Below are 18,933 nucleotides of genomic sequence, written 5' to 3'. Positions count from 1 at the left end.
TCTAGCACAAGCGAATCTTCAGCCACTCAAGAATAAACAGCTGAACACAAAACTGCATGAACACGGTTTCGTTGTATTAGTCAGCCCACATAATTACACCACAAGAATAAAGATGACAAGGAGATAATAAGGTATCAGAAAAAAGAACTAATGGGCTTTAGGAAATGGGAAACTCCATCTTACTGATTGCATCACTTGCTTAACATGAAAGTCTTTTGTATTCCAAGAGTAAATGCACTGCATAGTTCCAAAGAATAATAACAATGCACTTTCTTTTCCATGCTTTTAGTGAGCTCCAATTCTCTGAGTCCCTGATCTACTTGGAGTAACCACGTTTATAAGGATGCAGATCCGACTCAGCAGGATGTGGCTGGACCCACTAGAACCTGCACAAGTACAAAGATATCCACTAAGATCTAGACCAAGACCCATTGAATTGTGAGTAAAAACTGGGTCTTGCTGTGGAGCTATGACCAAAATGGACCCTCTAAAATATAAACCTAGCCTTACAAATGCTCAGATGGGAGAAGAATTTTGAATCAAAGCCAAACTAACCTGGATATGGATTTTGACAAAGATACCCATTTAGCACTTGCTTTCGGCACCACTTTCATTTAGGACTAAAAAGAGGCAAGGCTCTGGCTCTAAGTTCAGACCCAGCTGGTCCCAGATCCAGTCAGACTGGTTAAAAATCCCACATGCAGATCAAGATCAAGATCACAGCTAAAGATGACCGGATCAATGTGCAATGTTTAATAAAAAAAACTGGCTCTAAACAACTGTCTTATAAAAAGTAACCTGCCACATTTGTGGCTTATACCAGAAGTTTTCACAATAACAGCTATACGAACGTGCCACTTGCTCTATGATGCATAAGATTTGGACAACCACAAACGGAGAAGATATTCAACTAGAAATGACCATCAGTTTAAACAAGAACTAAAGGTTTATCTGCTTTTTCTTTGGGACTCCAAAGCATTTGCAAGCCTGCAAATTTGATCACAAGTATTCAACTTAGAGAATGATGCAATGAAGATCCAAATCATGATAGAGCAATACCATGTCAGTGCATGCACATTCGCTAGTAGTCAGTCTTTTAAAAGTAAAAACACACTTCTACCAAATAAATTTCAATTTTACCAAAATATTTTGATTTGTAAGAGGATTTCAACCAACAGATATACCTTACCTTTCTCTGGTTTTGCGTATAGCTGTAAGAAGTTCCATTACATTTTGCACCTTTGGGTTTTTAAGCTTCTCTTCGTGTTCCATTACAGCTGTTGTAAGTCTCAGAAATGTGATGACCTCTGTTTCCAAATCATTGAGCTGTCTATCTATGTGGTCAAGAAACTTCTCATATGAAGACATAATTTCCAAATTGTTGGTTTTCTCATCTGCTTCCCAGTTGTCCATATCTTGAAACCTGATATTTATTTGCTGGTTAGAAGATTTCATGACGGTTTGATCGTCACTTTCAAATTCATATTCATCATCTTCACATCCAATGCTGGTAGGGTCAAATTCTCCATGTTCTTCTGATTCGTCCATAACTTCCTCTTTGGGAGAAATAATCCGGACAGGAGCATCAGGATGTTCCTTGTCAACACCATTGTCCACAGCAACATTGCCAATTAATTGGGTTTCCTTCACAGAGATTGCCTGAAAGCAGATCATTATTTCCTATCAGGCACAGATAGTATAAGAGATGTCCAAAACCTCATCTGTGCAACAATTTCAATAACATGGCCTCTTCCATCATTTCATATGGTGAACAGCTTCTATCTTGAATACTTATCAAGTTATTTGAATATCATCTAGCTGTAGTAGCAAAGATTACCTCCACATAGTTCCTAACAAAAATGTCGTTGCTTCAAAATAAAGGAATCAAATTTTTCACTAAGTCAATACCAAATATTATCCTGCACACAGACACACAATGTGTCATACTACATTTATATAATGGCCCAACCACTTATCCAATCATGTTCATCCAATTTTCCTAGAAACAAATAATGGATTGGCATGATACATTTACCAAATTTTCCAATGGATTACGGCTCCCACAGGCTTAAATTGGATCCAATCATGTGGATACAATTTTCCTAGAAACAAAATAATGGATTGACTAGACCAGTAACATTAGAAAATCAAGTCAATTTGAGCAGCTCTGTCCTAGCTTGACTATTTTTGTTTTTTTTTTCTTGGAAAACATTGTTGAACATTTTGGTATTTGAAAAAATCACAAGTTGACCCAAACTGACATGTGGATCTCACTGGGCTGACCCTTATTTTTGCAAGGTTAGTATCTACTTTGGCTGAACCTGTATGGTCTGATTAGGGGTGTCAACGGGTCAGGTTTGGTTCGGACCCTGGTAGAACCAGACTTGGGCCCAATTTTTGGGTTTGGTATCAGGTCTGGGCCTGGGTCTAATCGAGTCCACTATAAGACAAACCATACCCGGACCTGATAAGAACTACATGAACCAGTCCCGGTAAAATAATACTTTTTATCATTTTTACATTGAAAATTTGCAGGTCTTAATCGGAACTCGGGTCGGGCCCGGGTCTGGTATAAAATTTCACAAACTATACCTGGATCCATGTATTAATCGGACCTTCGGGTTGGGACTCAGGTTGTAATCGGGTCTTATCATTTATCACCATACCCAGACCTTATCGGGTTTGGTCCGGGTCGGGTCCGAGTAAACCCGACCCATTGACACCCCTAGGTCTGATCCAATCCAAATCATGTGGCTTAACCAAATGTGAACTGATTTTAACATCGGCCCATTGTTCTTTTCTTTATTTTCGTTGAAAACATTCATATTTAAAATTAATATAAAATAACATATTCATGCAAAAAAAAAAGAAATAAATGTGAGATAATATGACTCAGCAATCAAATAAGAACAGCACCCTCATTCACCTACCCCCGAAAAAAATACAGAGAACAGTACCTCGCAGAGTTTTGTTGAAAACATGTCAAGAAGCTCAATTCGGTTCTTTGATTTCTCCAAAGCTTGCATAACTTTCTTTTTCTGTTGAAGTAAGTTCCTTGCTGTATCTTCATTACCAGCTTGAACTTCAAAAGTTGCCTGCCATCGAAGCTTCTCCGCTGCCTCTGACAGTCTCATTAATCTCAATCTTGTGTTATTTGCTGAAACAAGAATTACCATGTAAGGAACTTGGCTACAAAGATGACAAGGGAAGGAAAATGATTGCTCATCTGGTTATTTTCAAGATCACTTATCAATATAAAAAATTCCATAAGTCATCAGAGATCAAATGGGAATGATGGACACAATCTTCAAATATCAAAGCTATTGGCCATATTTTAAAATTGAAAAAGCCATTATTTCATTTTGTGGGTGTTTGTAAACTCCAGATCAGGCTGCACCCGTTTTGGACTGTTCTGAAAAGACTGATTGAATTGGATCCTTTTTTCTTGGAAGCCATGTTTGCAATGAGAACAAAAATTGCCAACATAACAAAAGCTTTTGGGTCCAACCAGGATACTCAACTATATCCCAAAGTCCATTTCCTAAAGCCATACAACGTGGCACCCTTTTCTACAGCTTATTTTCAATGCTGTGAAAGCTCAACGTTGATCAGTAAAATAAGGTCCAGTGAGTCTAAATTCTTCAAAATGACTGATCTCTTGAATTGCCAATCCTGATTAGGTCATTTAAAAAATTGAACAAACCTAGAGATGATCTTTCACATTCCAAAAACTAGTTCTAGATCAGTCAAATGGGTCCAATTGGTCAAAATTGGATCTATTCATTATAATGAACCATAGGAGCTTCGAAAGGAAAGGAACAAATAAGTCCCTTTAGCCATTTGGCCAGTTAATCCTGGCTAACTATGACCACGAGGGTTGTCACACTCTTTTAAGTTGGAAACCCTGCATCATACAAAAGTTAAGATAAACCCAATTCAATCAGAGCTTCTTGACAAGTTTTCCATCTCTCTCCAAAAATATGCAATCATTCAATCTTCTAACAATTTATATACCTAAAATTTTTATGATAAGGATGCATTTTTGAGTTAAATCAGAGATTGAAAATATTTCAAGGAAACTAATAAGAGTAGTTTCAGTAGTTCTTTTGGAGAATTCATCAAGCCAATTGTTGCACGTATCTTTCACTATTCAGCAATCCATTTAAAACCAATGCAGTTTTGGTTTTATTTGGTCTTATTCTTACTTGAGTACCTAAATTAGTTAAATGGTCTCCAAAGGTCGCTGATGGGAATTTGGCTTATATTCAAGCCAGCTAAGGGAAGTAAGATGATGACTATGGCAAGCAGATGACAAGTGGTAGGAAGAACACAGCGACAGCCCTGTTGAACAAAAAAATGCTAGAGGCAAAGGGTGCAAACAGAACTGGGACATCTACAACTGAACAGATGTTACATTTTGTGGCAAAATGAAACAAAAAAAATGATGGCCAAAAAGAAGCATTGACACTTTGACAAAGATGACTCGGACAGATGATGAAGTACAATGAGAAATGGAAACATACAAGATAATTAAACATTGTGAGCCAAAAGGGCCAGCAGGACAACCATATCAAATTATTTTGTGTTGAGAACAAGGATAGGCATCCAAGATTTTTCTCTGCTTTTGGTTCCAAGAGACAAGTAATAATCCAATTATTGAGATTTAGTATTGGTGAAGCAAGGATTGAAATCTCTTGAGGTAGGACTTTTAGATTATTGACAAAATTGAAAATTATATGGCAGTACTTGTTCATGCTTCTACAACTCCACAACTTGAAGAAGTGAAAACCATCATAACTATCCTTATATGAAGTGGTCAATGAAAACCAGGTAGAATTCACATGTTAACCACACAGGATCAGGGGACTGCAACACTAAATACCAACAGTTGAAGAAACCAAGCTGCTGTGATTCAGTATGCAGAAGCAAATACACAGTCTGCTGCTGTGAAAGTGTGCTCCAGTGGACAGTGACCAACTATTAAGAATGTGGTCCCTGTCAAGATGATTGCATCAGATCAGCTAACTTCTAACCCTTGCATAGTTGCTGAACTGTGGGAAATTGGTACAGTTGTTGATTGACTGAAGGAGATGGGTGCTTTGAAAATGTTGTAGCTAATGATTGTCCTTGGAATTGATACTGTACTATGGATGCGGGGGCAGAGTGTGAGAAAAACCAGGAGATGCTACAAAATATCAGCCACAAACATTGGTTTTGGCACTGGAAAGGCAGTGTACTTCAACTAAATGACGGGTGAAATCTGATGGCAGAGAAGGATTCTGATGTTGAAAGGAGTATGGCCGACAGACTTTGGGGTGCAAGCATGCTTCTGAGTTAACCGGGTGGTTGGTTGTCATTTTAGATGTTTCTGTGGCTGCCACAAGCAAGGCTGGTACATAAATATGGTTCTTTGTAGCAGCTAGATTGCAACGAGGGAATGTTGACTGATATTAAAGTGCCTCAAGCACCAACGCATTTTAGTGTTAAGATGGATGTATTCTTTTTGTGTATATATATTTACATATAATATATATATCTTAGTCAACCTAGATTGACTAAGTATATGTCAACCTAGGTTGACCTCTTCTAGTTGTTAGAGAGGGTGTCCAACAACTAGATTTCTAGCCGTTGGAGTCCAACGGCTAGAAGGAAATCCCCTCCTCATTCTCTCCTTTAACCTCTCTCTCTTCTCCCTTTTTTGTGTCTATATATATGGGTGGGTGTGTGCATTTGTAAGGTGAGAGTGTGATGGGTAGATTATAGGTTTTTGTGTGATTTGAGTGTTTGTAGTGAGGTTGCTTGTAATTTTTTTTTGTATTATTTGAATTTCATACTTAATGAAATTATTTTGTATTCTATTGTTACTTTTATGGTGAGTATGTATTTAAATAAATTGTATTTTTGGTTCTTGGTATCCATTCCGGAGTGCAACAGGATTCATGTTTTTTTTATAACATGGTATCAGAGCGAGGCATCATGGTCTTGAAAAAGATTCGTAATGATATGGATTCAAGGTCTTCACATGCCGATATGTATCTTTGGTCCTTTTGATTTCATATGTATGGTACATATTTTTAAAAGATTATATTAAAATGTTTTGTTTTGAAATTAGAATTTATTGTCTTTTGATAATATAAAGTATATGTTTTAGATTATGGATATGTACTTTGAAAAATTATATTTTACAAAAGTATGTGATTTCTTGTATTCTAATATGTGTCTCACGTTTTTCAAAAATACTAAATTTTTATGTTGTGATTCTCCCTTGAATGTCTCTTAACGTATGTGTATGCTTGTTCTTATGCTCATATATGCGTATAAATGGCTTATCCTTGAGATTTTTAGTGTATAATGATGTTTCCTTAACAATTTAATTATGTGACCAAACATGATTTTTTTTTTGCGAATTTAAGATTATCATCTTAAAATTTTTTGGCATAGTATTGTCTTTAGTGATAACATGGATATCTTCCATGAGTTTACAAGGTCCTTCTATCATTATGTGAATGTATTATTCCATGTATGTTTTAGTGATATTACCTTTTTTGAAAAATAATGAGTAAAAATTATTTTCAAGTTGATGGCTTGTGTATAATGTTGATTTAAGAAATTCTTGCATTATATTCTTAGGTATATGCCATGAATAGTTTACATGATTACTATTGATGGGATAATTATGGTTTGTCATCGTGTATCCAAATGCATGTTTTAATAATTTTGAACATATTATGCATTTTGTATGTATTTCATCTTGAATAAAGATTATATTTTTGCGTGTTTTTTAAAGCTCCTAAGTAGCTATTGTGCTTATATCTCTTTCTTTGTGAGTTCATATTGGCCTATTGTTTGAAGTGTGTGAGTGAGAATCTCTATATGTTTGTCTTCAGATCTAACTTCTTAAAAGTTTTTTTTTAATAAGATCATTTATATTGTTCTTGTCTCCTTGTTGAGAGTTATTTGATCTTTTGTATGTGAGTGCCTTACTGCACCTGTTCCTTGATTGGTGGATTTATGGTTTTATTTTGAAGAATTCTCAAACTTCATCTGCTTTATGTAGATTGCTTATATCGAGCATGATTCTTGTTTGCTTATTCAAGGTTGTAAAAACTGTCATGTGACATATTGTTGTGCATATGATTACACTATATTTATTCTAAAATTTCATCTCATTTATTGGATTTTGATTTGAAACTTTGTCTTTTCAAATCAGTTTTTTGTATGAACTCACTTATTTGGAAATTGATTTCCGTAAGTATGTATTGCCTTTTTATGGCATTTGGATTGTCCATCACTGAATTTTATATAATGCATCATTTGTTTTTGGCCTTGTTGTTATTGGGTTAGGGTTATCCGTTGGGGTGAGTTGTGTGCACCTCATGTCATCTTATTAATCTAGATTCTTACGTTTATGGATAACATGTCATTTGCCTTGAGTCTGATTGATGGATGATTGACCTCTTACCTCATTGTTGTTGCAAATCTGAGTTAATCGTTGAGGTAAGTTGTATGTCCACCTCATGTCATCTTGTTAGTTTAGGTGTGTATCTAACTAGTAGGTGATTGACCTCGGTTTCTATGAGTATGTTTTATCCAGGGTTACCGGAAGCGCCTAGCTAAAAGGGGAAGCGCGCTTCCCCGAAGCGTGCTTCGGAAGCGCGAAACGCCACGCTTCCGAAGCGTGGGGGGAAGCGTCCCCCTTTTTTTGGGAAGCGCACTTCCCTTTAATGGGGGACGTGTTTCCCTTTAATGGGGGACGCGCTTCCCTTTAATGGGAAGCGCGCTTCCCATCACGCTTCCCCCTCGCTTCCCCTGTTTTTTCCAATTTTTTTGTATTTTTTATTTTTATTTTTTTCGCTTCCCACTCGCTTCTGAGACGCTTCCTCGCTTCCGAGACGCTTCCTAGGTCGCTTTCGAGACGCTTCCCGAATCGGTCCTAAGTGGTCCCACGCTTCCCCGCTTCCTAAAATTTTGAAAGTGCCTCGCTTCCCGCTCCCGCTTCCCGTATCGCTTCCCGCTTCCTCAACTGGCAACCATGGTTTTATCACTCATTTGTTTATATGACCATTGCTACAGTATTAGATGTTTGATATCTTGTTTTTCCTGTGATGACAATTATGTTTTTGAAACCATGGAGTTTTGAAATATTGTTAAAATTGTTATTCTTCTTCTTCTTGATGGCATTAGTTTGTTTTTTATTACAAGTTCTCTTACTTCTTGTGTTCCCTCCTGGTATGCCTCGTATCTAAGTGTCACTATATGTAGATAAGAGATGTTTATTTATAACTTTGTGTGTTTGTTTAGCCCATAAGTGACATTGAGATTAAACTCTTATTCTAGTAGCTGATATACTTATTTTGAGTCATTATATGTAGACGAGATGTTTATTCATACTTTTGTGTGTTTATTTAGCCCATAAGTAACATTGAGATTATACACTTGTTCTAGTAGCTGATACACTTATTTTGATTGTCATTATATGTACACAAAAGATGTTTATTCACACTTTTATGTGTTTGCTTTGCTCATAAGTGACATTGAGATTATACTCTTCTTAGATGTTGATACACTTGTTTTAAGTGTCATTTTATGTAGACAAGAAATATTATTCTTCAATGTGGTGAGTTATGTCCACCCATTATACTCTTGATCTAGTTGCTGATACACTTGTTTTAAGTGTCATTATATATAGACAAGAGATATTGTTTTAGCCAAGGTTTTAAAATCCGGTGACTCGTCACTCTGCTTATCCTTAAGTGACTCGTGACTCGGCCAGGTAAACTCGGGTCATGCTAACTTTATATTTTATATAAAATATATAAATATATGTATATTTCATTATTATTATCTATATTTTATAGTATGTTACCAATATATTATATATAATATACATTATATGATATTTTTTATAATATATTTACATATATAATCATATTTTTATATATAATATACATAATATTTATATTATATTTCATGTAATATATAAAATATATTATATATGTATATATATGCATGACTCGCCCATGACTCGACTGAGTTTTGTTAAAGTTGAGTCCAACCTGGTTTTTGACCTGGTGATTAGGCGATCCAGGCCCAGTCAACAGAGTCACCGAGTAAACTCGACGAGTTTTTAAACTATGGTTTTAGCCCTTTAGTGAAATTATGATTATGCTCTTGTTCTAGTGGCTGATATACTTGATTTTTGAGGATTGAAGGTCTAGTGAGGTGATTACTTGTAGCGGTCAAACTAGTGTTAAGATTTTCAAATATCATTCATTGTGTTATATGAGATTTTTAAATCTCTTTTTAATTTTTTTAAACTCATTTGCTCTTGTATGAGAAATGGTTATTGAAATATTTTCATGCATTTTGCATTTAATATGCTTTAGTTGCATGATTTGTTCCATGATTGATTGTCTTGCGTGTTTTGCAAAAGTTTAATTAATGCTTTCTAACCATTTGTTAATGAAGAATATATTACTTTTACCTTGTGAGTTGTTTGTGTGTTTTCCTTGGTCCATAAATGACCAACTATGTCACAAGGATTTGCCCAATAGGGTGCCGCACCCGCGTCGATGCAACACAATGCGAGTGCGGGTACAAGTGTGACACCCAATGCGGTCAAAATGACCCTGGGTGCGGTCAACCGCACCCAAGGTCATATCTATCCAAAATAGACATTTTGGACAAAAAAAGCCTATGAAAGGGGGTGCCTCGAGCCCCCCGCCCCCCATTAAAAAAATAGGGGGGTTACCTTGAGCTCCCCCCCCCCCCCCATTAAAAAATAGGGGGGGGGGGAGTTATCTTGAGCCCCCCGTTAAAAAAAATAGGGGGTACCTCGAGTCTCCTCCCCCCTCCCATTAAAAAAAATAGGGGGTAGAGGTACCTCGAGCCCCCAATTACATATATATACCCTCACGCACCCAAGTTTTTTTGCATTGCCGCACCCACACCTATGTGACATAGGTGACCACTAGTGTATCAATATCTCAATGTAGCCTTTGTGGCATTTCTTTGAGATATTGTTGGTTTCATTAGTTAGTTCTCTAAGCATGTGTTCTTGAAAGTTTTTTTGTTCTCTTAAAATTGGTCCATAAGTGACATTTTAGTTGTATGGCCAATATTGCTTCTAAAATGAAATTGATCTGTCTATTTGACTTTTCTTAAATCTTTTATTGAGTGATTAAAATCATTTCTTATCTTCCGCTGTGTAAAATGAATTGTTATTTATATTCTTTTGTGAGTTATTTATTCTTGGTATTGATAATGTTGAAAATTCATGCCAGTTATGCATTAATATCTCTTTTGTGATAGACATATGTGTGCATGATTTTAATGAATGATTAAAGTGATTAATGACTATCATGTTTGAAATTAATGATTTTTCAAAATTAATTCTTATATTAAATGATTTTAAAAAATGTTAAATTAACTTATTAAATATTTTATATATATTGTATGTTTGTGTGCTTGGCCATCCTCTTTTCTTAATATATAACTAATATAGTTATCCTTTGAAGTCTTCTTATGATATATATATATATATATATATATATATATATATATATATATATATATATATATGTGTGTGTGTGTGTGTGTAGTTGGGATGTCTTGTTAGCTCTATTTAAAGGTTTTCAAAAATTGATGATATTGAAGATCCTCTGTGTAATGGAGCATATGACTGAGCAAGCCTTAAAGAAGCACCAAATAGAAGAACTTGATGAAGTCTATGAAGCTATGTCACAGGGATTCTGCCAATAGGGTGCCGCACCCGCGTTGACGCGACGCAACTCGGATACGGGTGCGGCACCCAGTGCGGTCAAGCTGACTAGGGTGCGGTCAATGCACCCAAGGTCATAATTGTCCAGACCTAAACCCGAAAACAAATGTTACCTTCAAAACATTAGATCTCCACATCTAATGTCGGGATACCAGAGACCCTCCATGCCCACAAGTGTCACTTTCTTGGTATACCAAAACAACAGCTGCGTCGAACACACCACCCCCAAGTAAAGTGACAGTCTCTCCCTAAAACCGTGGCCAAGATAAAGAACCTCAATATCGGGTTCAGGGGTCAAAGTAAAGCACACGAAGTTTTTGTATCCTCGTGGTCCCCCAAAACTGAATCTCTAAGATTCTCATTCTTCCGATGGGAGATCCCAGAACGTATATTATACTATTCTTATTCATTATCTTTTTATTAAAAGCCAATTATTGAGTTTTGCAATTCAGCATGCAAAAGCAAAGGCAAGAGCTCGCATCTACCCCTGCGAGAACCATCACGGGACTCCCGCCCGTGGAAACACATAGAACAGTGCAATATAGTACAATAAAAATAAATGTGATTTTTGCGATGCATTTAAAATACATAAAGGAAGAGCAAACTAAAGCTCGAGGCCCACCAAGCCCATGATGATTTATTTCGAACATCGATGCATCGTATGCAAAAATCATAACAATGTGCAATTTATGCAATGATACCAACATGATTCCAAATGCACATTCATTCATACCAATTTAACAATGTGCATGAGCTACCACAATCATATGTATGTGTTCATCATCCATGTGAAATTGCTTTTATGTAATCACTTAACACACATGCATTCATTTATGATTCATAAGTACATGACAACATTTATGCAAGATTGTACATGCTAAACACACATCGATTTCATGTATGCACATGCACTTGAAACCAATCCATAAATGCACGATAAATAAACATGTCCCATAAATGTAGGCACATGAAACTTTTCATTCATAACATGTGTTAACATCCACACACATGAACATAACCCGGATCTAGAAATTGAATTTCAGGGCTGCACACATTCATATCATGTATGCACCTGTACCAAAACAAACTTTGCAATAACATGTTAACAGGAATACATTCATATCCAACATGCTAAAATCAAACTAAAACATAAGAAGAACTCCATTCATCAGATTAAGTTCACCATACTTATGTCACATGTGCGTTTACATTCATGGATCTCTTTAAACATATGCCCCTTGTGCAACTAATACATATACAACATAAATCTAAAAATTCAGATTTTACACATGCTTACAAAATTCTCATGTAGTTGACATTACATTTGGACATTGGTCACACATCAATAGTTAATCAGAGGCATGTGAAAAATCTGTTCTAGCATGCACATGGCTGAAGCTTTCACAATGCCAAAAAATATGGAGATATGCAAAGGCAGCATAAAATACAAGATTTGTTTTTGTAAGCAACACAAGAACTCAACACCCTTAATATTTTCTTTTCTTTTTTTAAAGAGATTTGCACCGAGACAGTCCAAGGCTTTTTGTTCTTCACAATAAGCCAATTTAGGATCCATTGCACGAGGTCAACATGAACAAGTAGGGGCCAAAATTCCCTGATAGTGAAAGAAGCGCCTGTCTAAGAAAATGATAAAGACTAAAGACCCTAACAATAGATTTTTTTTTCTATGATACGCCCTCTATATCTTCAACTATAAAGATATCTATATAAAAAAATATAGTTGCAAATCCATAGCCATATTTTCAGCTATGAAGTTTACAATCTCTGGCAATTCATAGCCAGTCTCATGGTAATCACTGCTGAAGAATAACATAGCATATTATCTGCTTATCAGAGATAATTAAGAAGAGAGGCATTCTGAATTTCGGCTTCCTAAAAACAAAATCAACACCCGAGCAAGATAGTGATCAAAAGGCAAAAAGAACCATAAAAGATTGTCACACTACAACCTACATAACTATCCCACAAGTTATGTCACACAGACACTCTATTAGTCTATTTTAACTATCCTTCCATATCCCTTCATATACAAGTTGTATTGGAAATTTCATAAAAATTGTTGTACATATCCATGTGACAACCAACAAGCCAATCTTTTTATATTCAGCATGAAAATTACAAAGGTAATCCATGGCCAAAATCTGTTAATGATTGTTCATCTATGAAAATCTAGAACCCCTTCACAAGCCATCCAGTATTTTAGCTTCCTCAGAGTGAGATGTGAAGAGTAAAACATAACATATTTGAAAGCACTATGTCGACATTTAAAGCTATATCTTAATATGTTTTAGCTGCTAACTATAGGCATTTGACCATACTACATAATTCATACATGTGTTATGCCATACTCCAGGATGGAGATGCTTTGTTCTTGGGCCATCTTGTCTGTGCCAAAAGGTCTACCATGTATAATGAACCAAAATAACTTTTTAAATCAATATTCAAAGATTAGCATAGCACTAGAACTACATTACTAGGCAAATCTTGAAGCTCTTGAAGAATATTTTGTCAAACAAAAGATACCAAGAAGTTGAAGTCACAAAGGAACACTATTTCCAAATTTTATACCATTTCCAACCTTTTCCACCTAGTTTGTCACATCTCCTTAAAATGCATTATATGACTGAAATGAATGTATCCAGGTGATGACTTGTTAATTGGATCCATTAGCTAATCTACCGGTTTTGGTGATGATGTTTTATCTCTTACATTGGATCTATTAACTATTGCATGAGAAACGCATCTGTGATCCTTTTCTCACTCGAGATCAAAAGGGGAACCCGTACCTTAAAATCGACATGGAGGCGAGTGTAAGTGAGGATGGGCTAAGGTGATAAGGCACGAGCGTGCTCCGTTGCGAAATCTGTGAAGGTACGACATGTTAGTACGAAAAAATGAAAGAAGAAGAAGGCCACCTCTGCCCACTGTCCGACCTGCAAAAGAAACAGGGGCATGCGACCAGAAACTTAAAGGTAGCAGGGGCCTCGCCCATGCCTGATGAGGACCGAGAGGCAGGTCCACTGCCCTGCCTGACAGGAGGTTCAAACGGCAGGGGCCTTGCCCCTGCCTAAGCAACTACGAGGAGGCAGGGGCAAAACCCTTGCCTGACACATCTGAAAAAGGGGGAGACAAGGGGCGAACCCCTGTCTGCCGAGGGAAAAGAGGGGCAGGGGCATCACCCCTGTGGGCAAAGCCAAAGGCGGCAGGAGCCTTGCCCCTGCCTGCTGGAAAAGACACAAAGGGCAGGGGCACTGCCCTTGCCTGGCTGCCGGAAAAATGAGCGGCAAGGGCCGAAGCCACTGCCTGACAAAGTGAGGGTGGGCAGGGCTTCGCCCTGCCTGCCTATCGTAGGGGGAAAAATCCCCTGCCGACAAGGGACATATGGCAGGGACGTCACCCCTGCCGAAAAGAGACAGGCGACAAGGGGGAATCGCCCCTGCCGAACTGCCGAAAAACGAAGAGGGAGAAGACGAGAGGTAGGGGTTACCTGTGGGAGAAGTAGGAGGGTTTCGTCGCCAAAACTCGCAGGGGAAGGGCTGCGGTGGAGGAGGGTGAACACAGAGAGAGGGGAGCGAGCGACAGAAAGGGTGTTCGTGTGGTCGCCGACGTCGAGTGCTGAAACACGAGCAGAAGGGAGGAAATAGCACTGGGGTTGCAGTCGCATACAGGGAGTTGGCGCTGTCATCGACCGGCGTTGCACGCAAAGAGGGCAGAGCCGAGAGGGAGGCGAGAGAGGAGGAGCGCAGGGAGAGGGGAGGCCTTTCGTTAAGAGAGGCCTCTCCCTTGTGTGTTCTCTTAAAGACACGGGGGAGGGCATGAATCGGGAAACCCCAAAGGGGTTTCCCTTTTTTTCAGAAGAAGGGGAACGGGGGATCACGGCTATGGGGAGGAGAAAGGGTTTTAAAAAAAAAAAAAAACTCACCCCGCCCTCTGTTTATAACCCTAGCGGGTTAACGAGTCCGGGTCGGATCCGACCCGGATTTGATTTGTTTTTTTCTTGAAAAACGAGACTTTTACAGTCTAGTTGCATGATAAGAACAACCAAGGAGTGTTCTCTTCTTTCTCCTTTGGGTTCAGGGTCCTACTCACCATCGACATAATGGCTTGAGCTCATTGTGGGCGTCGATAGGCTGAGAAGAATGTCGAGCACCCGCACATCGTATCATCCATGGTGTCTACCAATATGTATTCTTGTCTTATATTTCGATTTTGTTTTGAAGAATGCCAACATTGGGTTATGTGCCTACAACCAAACCCATGTATGATCGGTTCCCTATTGGTTTTTCACCGGTTCCGAGATCTAGAAATCTTATTTTAATGAATCATTGAAAGAACAAGGATTTTCTCATTCGATTAGTGGGTTTTATTAGGTTTTGTTCATATTTTAGACCGGTTTACAAGTTTCAGGACCGGTTCAGATTCTTAGATGATCGGTTCGAGTCCGTTTCAGACTGGTTCAGAGTACTTTTAGACCAGTTCTAGTTTGAGGACCCTGAGTTTAAACCATAAGAGTATGTTTTTGTTATTTTTCATGCTTTATAAGTGTTTATTGTTAAGGAAGCATGACTTATACATGTCTAATAAATGTGTTTTATATTATTTAAGTTATGCATAATGTTTTAAGCATGAATTATTACTAAATTCATGACATTTGTGATGTGTTTTCATCCAAATTTATTTATGCATATGCGTTGAAGCATGAATTGTATGTTTTGATGATATAATACATGTTTCGTCATGAATATACATGCATTATTATGTGTGCATGAACATGTTCTATAATACAAATATGTTTATGGTAAAAGATCTTGATCAACTGACGCATGCAATCACCAAAGTGATATGAGTTATGTTGATTGAAGATTCTCGGGACCGTGTTAAGATTCAATATTATGATTGTGTGTGACTTATGAAACAATGATTCTACTCAAAGGTAGGTCATTGTGTTCCAAATTCACACAGGGTGCAATAGTAGATGTGTATACTAGTTCATGAAGCATGTTCATACCCAAAAGTACAGTACTGAATTGCCTTTGGTTACATGATTTGCTAGTTTCACTAATTGAAGTCAATTCCTTGTGAATTGAGGAGACGAAACAACTATGAGTATTATCGTTTCCACCAAAGTAGAACGATAATGACCCAATTATGCTTGTCCAGAAAAGGTAAATAATAAAGGGTATCACATATACCTTTTTAATATGAATTTCGTATAGAGCGATTTATTTTCCACTTATACGGAGAATAAAACAACCACTCTGAAGGTTGTTTATGAGAAGTGAGAACGCTTAAAAGGATGTCTATGAGAAGTGGGAGTGCTCGAATAATCTCAGCATGTTGCTTTTGCAATCGCGAATGACTCAGAATATTCGATGTGTCATCTCTCACTGCAAGATAGTGAAGGAATTTCTGAAATCCATTGAGGTAGAAATTATTGATTTTATACGAGATTTTATCTCAAGCCATATGAATTAGAAGTTTCATTATGGATCTTGGTATAATGAACTCTATTGAGAGACCACTAAAGATCTTATGAGATAATGAAGTTGTCATGTCCTTGAATAACAAGAGTTTAACCTTGTATTGACACATGGAGTTAAAATATTTTGTTGTTAAAGAAAGGACTAAGAATCATATAGTATGTAGTGATACAATCGGTATAGATGAAATGACTGCGGTTTCTCTTATTAAAAGGCTAGCACTGAGATTATATTTTCAACGCGTAAAGGGGATGAGTATGTTTGATTCCTTCTGATGTATGACAATACATTATGGTTATATGTGATCATATTTGTGAAACTAAATTGATTCTCTATGATTTTGTGTATTGGTCATTCTGTATAAAAGATCTCTCATTTGGTTAGAGAGAATAGCAGAATAATAATATTAAAAAAACCAATAAAATGGGTTAGAAACCAACCTATTCATAAATGTAATTTTAACACGCTAAAACACTAAAAATGAATTATATTGTATTACATAAAAATATGACATTTCATAAAGAAGTGTCCATCTTCATGATTCATTCTTGTGATAAAGGAAAGCATGTAAACCTTCATGAAAATTGAATCAATATAACAGTAAAACCTTGATATAGTGTTTTTCCATGTCAATGGGTCAAGTGGGAGAATGTTGGAATATGGATCGAATCTAACTTGATGTGACCTGGTTTGACATGAGTACATCATGGGGTAGAGCATGACTCATGGGAGTTACAGGGCAGTTATTGCAACTACTCATGCAGGGTAACTGCTAGTAGTGGTATCTACCCACTCCTTCGACTACATGCCTCTCTTAGAAGCCTATAAGAAGGGGCCTGGTTGCATGATGAAAACAACCCAGGAGTGTCTTCTTTCTCATTTGGGTTCAGGGTCCTGCTCACCATCGACATAACGGCCTCGGCTCATCATGGGTGTCGATAGGCTGAGGAGAATGCCGAGCACCCGCACATCGTATCATCCATGTCATCTACCAGTATGTATTCCTGTTTCACATTCTGGTTCTGTTTTGAAGAACGCCAACAGATAACACATTGCCTTCCATTTGAGGGTAGAAATGTAGTTACTCTTAAAGATTCCGTCGTTCCCTGCCTATTCATACTCACTAACAAGGCTTATGTTAACCTAATAGCCACATACTAGGTAAACATAATCACAAATACTGCACTTGTTCTCATGAAGCATTGTCTTACTGGAGACCAAAAGAACCTCAAATGATATCCAAAAAATTATAGCCAGAAACCTCCAAAACGATTTCAACACAGGAAAATCTGGTGTAACATGACTGTCACAAGCAACTTAGACCGAACAAATATGAACTCTAAATGTGTTATCGAATATTAGATTTCGTATTAAAACACATTGACACCAGCTATAAAAAGACTCTTTTTCCATGTAAAACAGCCAACTAGGGACGACAATATGCTCGTATATAGATAAACTCGGTCCAATTTAACCCTTTCTACAAAGGAGCCATACCTACGAAGACACCCAAATTACTGATTGGCATTAACTCTAGATGCTGCCTCTGATAATCATTTATTCTCGAGCTCCAAACTTGGTCCAATTTAACCCCTTTCTGTAGCGAAAATACGCTTACGGGGACAATCCAAATTATTAATTGGCATCAACTCTACACCCTGCCACCAATAATCACTTATTTTCGAGCTTCACTGATTAAATTAGAAGCTCCACTGTAGAATTCAGACCTTAGCATTAACGGAAGATAAGCTATGGAAAAGTCGGAACATGTGACTGCAGAGGATTCAATTGAAAAACACCAATAGTTCTTCAGCCGGGATCGCAGAACGTGCCAGGAGCAAATTGGTTTCTATCGAAGAGGTTATGGAGCGACTTTATACACATATATATGTACATATACACATTCCCCATCTTTCATTATCTCATAAGAGCAAGCATACCATCTACAAAGAACTTGAGAACAAAGAAAACCAACTCAGCAAAACCTAACAAAGTTCACAATCTTTCTGCCTCTGCCTTTACAAAGTTGATTTCATCAAACCATAAGAAGCTTTCACCACCCTCCATTGTTTGCATCTCTTGAAATCAAACAAAATTAGAATTTCACAAATAAGAGTCAGAAAAGAGATGAGAGAAAAAGGAAACCTCTGATGCGAGATCTTTCTGCTTCCTTGTAGAGCGAGTCCAGCTGCTCTCTCAGTCGGTCGGAGCTGCAGCGGAGGGACACGACACGGAACGGCCAGGTCGGAGCTGCAACCGCCAACATTGTTCCCCTTCTTTCTCACTTCGTTTTCTTAGATTGGTTGGCTGGTTATGTGATGTTGGTCAATCCCTCTTTACAGCACTCGTGGCTCAGCTGCAAGTAGGGCTGTCAACGGGTCGGGTTTGGTTCAGACCCAGGTAAAAACCATTTGAGATGATGGTATCGGGTCTGAACCCGGGTCTAATCGAACCCATTACAGGAGAAACCATACCTGGATCTTTTGAGGATTACACGAACCTGACTTGGAACATATCCAGTAAAATAAATACTTTTTATCAGCTTTACATTGAAAAAATGCCGATTATAATTGGAACTTGGGTCAAGCCAAGCTTTGGTATGAAATTTCACAAACTATACCGGGATTCATACATTAATCGGACCCTTCAGGT

General features: G+C 37.6%; 1 protein-coding gene across 3 annotated transcripts; it reads right to left on the bottom strand.

Annotated features, from left to right (window-relative positions):
* Positions 1 to 55: 55 nt before the first annotated feature.
* On the bottom strand, positions 56 to 18,571 carry LOC149815783 (forkhead-associated domain protein). 3 transcript variants are annotated; one of them, XR_016427983.1, is made up of 5 exons: positions 18,427 to 18,571; positions 2,958 to 3,157; positions 1,190 to 1,659; positions 556 to 681; positions 56 to 386 (listed from the first exon to the last, which is right to left on the bottom strand). XR_016427983.1 is itself a non-coding variant. In XM_089989564.1 (4 exons), exons 1-4 carry the CDS (start codon positions 18,545 to 18,547, stop codon positions 948 to 950), a joined length of 831 nt encoding a protein of 276 aa, XP_089845690.1. In that variant the 5' UTR covers positions 18,548 to 18,571; the 3' UTR covers positions 56 to 947. The 3 variants fall into 3 exon arrangements, 2 of the variants coding, with proteins under 2 accessions (XP_089845690.1, XP_089845691.1); XM_089989564.1 differs by having other exon boundaries at positions 56 to 987; XM_089989565.1 differs by lacking the exon at positions 556 to 681.
* Between the last annotated feature and the right edge of the window lie 362 nt (positions 18,572 to 18,933).

This window comes from Nuphar pumila, chromosome 15, assembly GCF_984573655.1.
Source record: "Nuphar pumila chromosome 15, dmNupPumi1.hap1.1, whole genome shotgun sequence".
Classification (NCBI taxonomy): domain Eukaryota; kingdom Viridiplantae; phylum Streptophyta; class Magnoliopsida; order Nymphaeales; family Nymphaeaceae; genus Nuphar; species Nuphar pumila.
The sequence above is the reverse complement of the archived record's forward strand: the minus strand, read 5'-3'. Positions and strand labels throughout refer to the sequence as shown.

Bases quoted from the DNA above. Each gene is read 5' to 3' on its own strand.
- LOC149815783 (XM_089989564.1), bottom strand. From the start codon at position 18,547: ATGTTGGCGGTTGCAGCTCCGACCTGGCCGTTCCGTGTCGTGTCCCTC. The intron at 3,158-18,426 runs GTTTCCTTTTTC...TTCTTGTTTCAG, and splicing joins AGAAAGATCTCGCATCAGAG to CAAATAACACAAGATTGAGA. The intron at 988-1,189 runs GTAAGGTATATC...TCAAATTTGCAG, and splicing joins ATACGCAAAACCAGAGAAAG to GCTTGCAAATGCTTTGGAGT.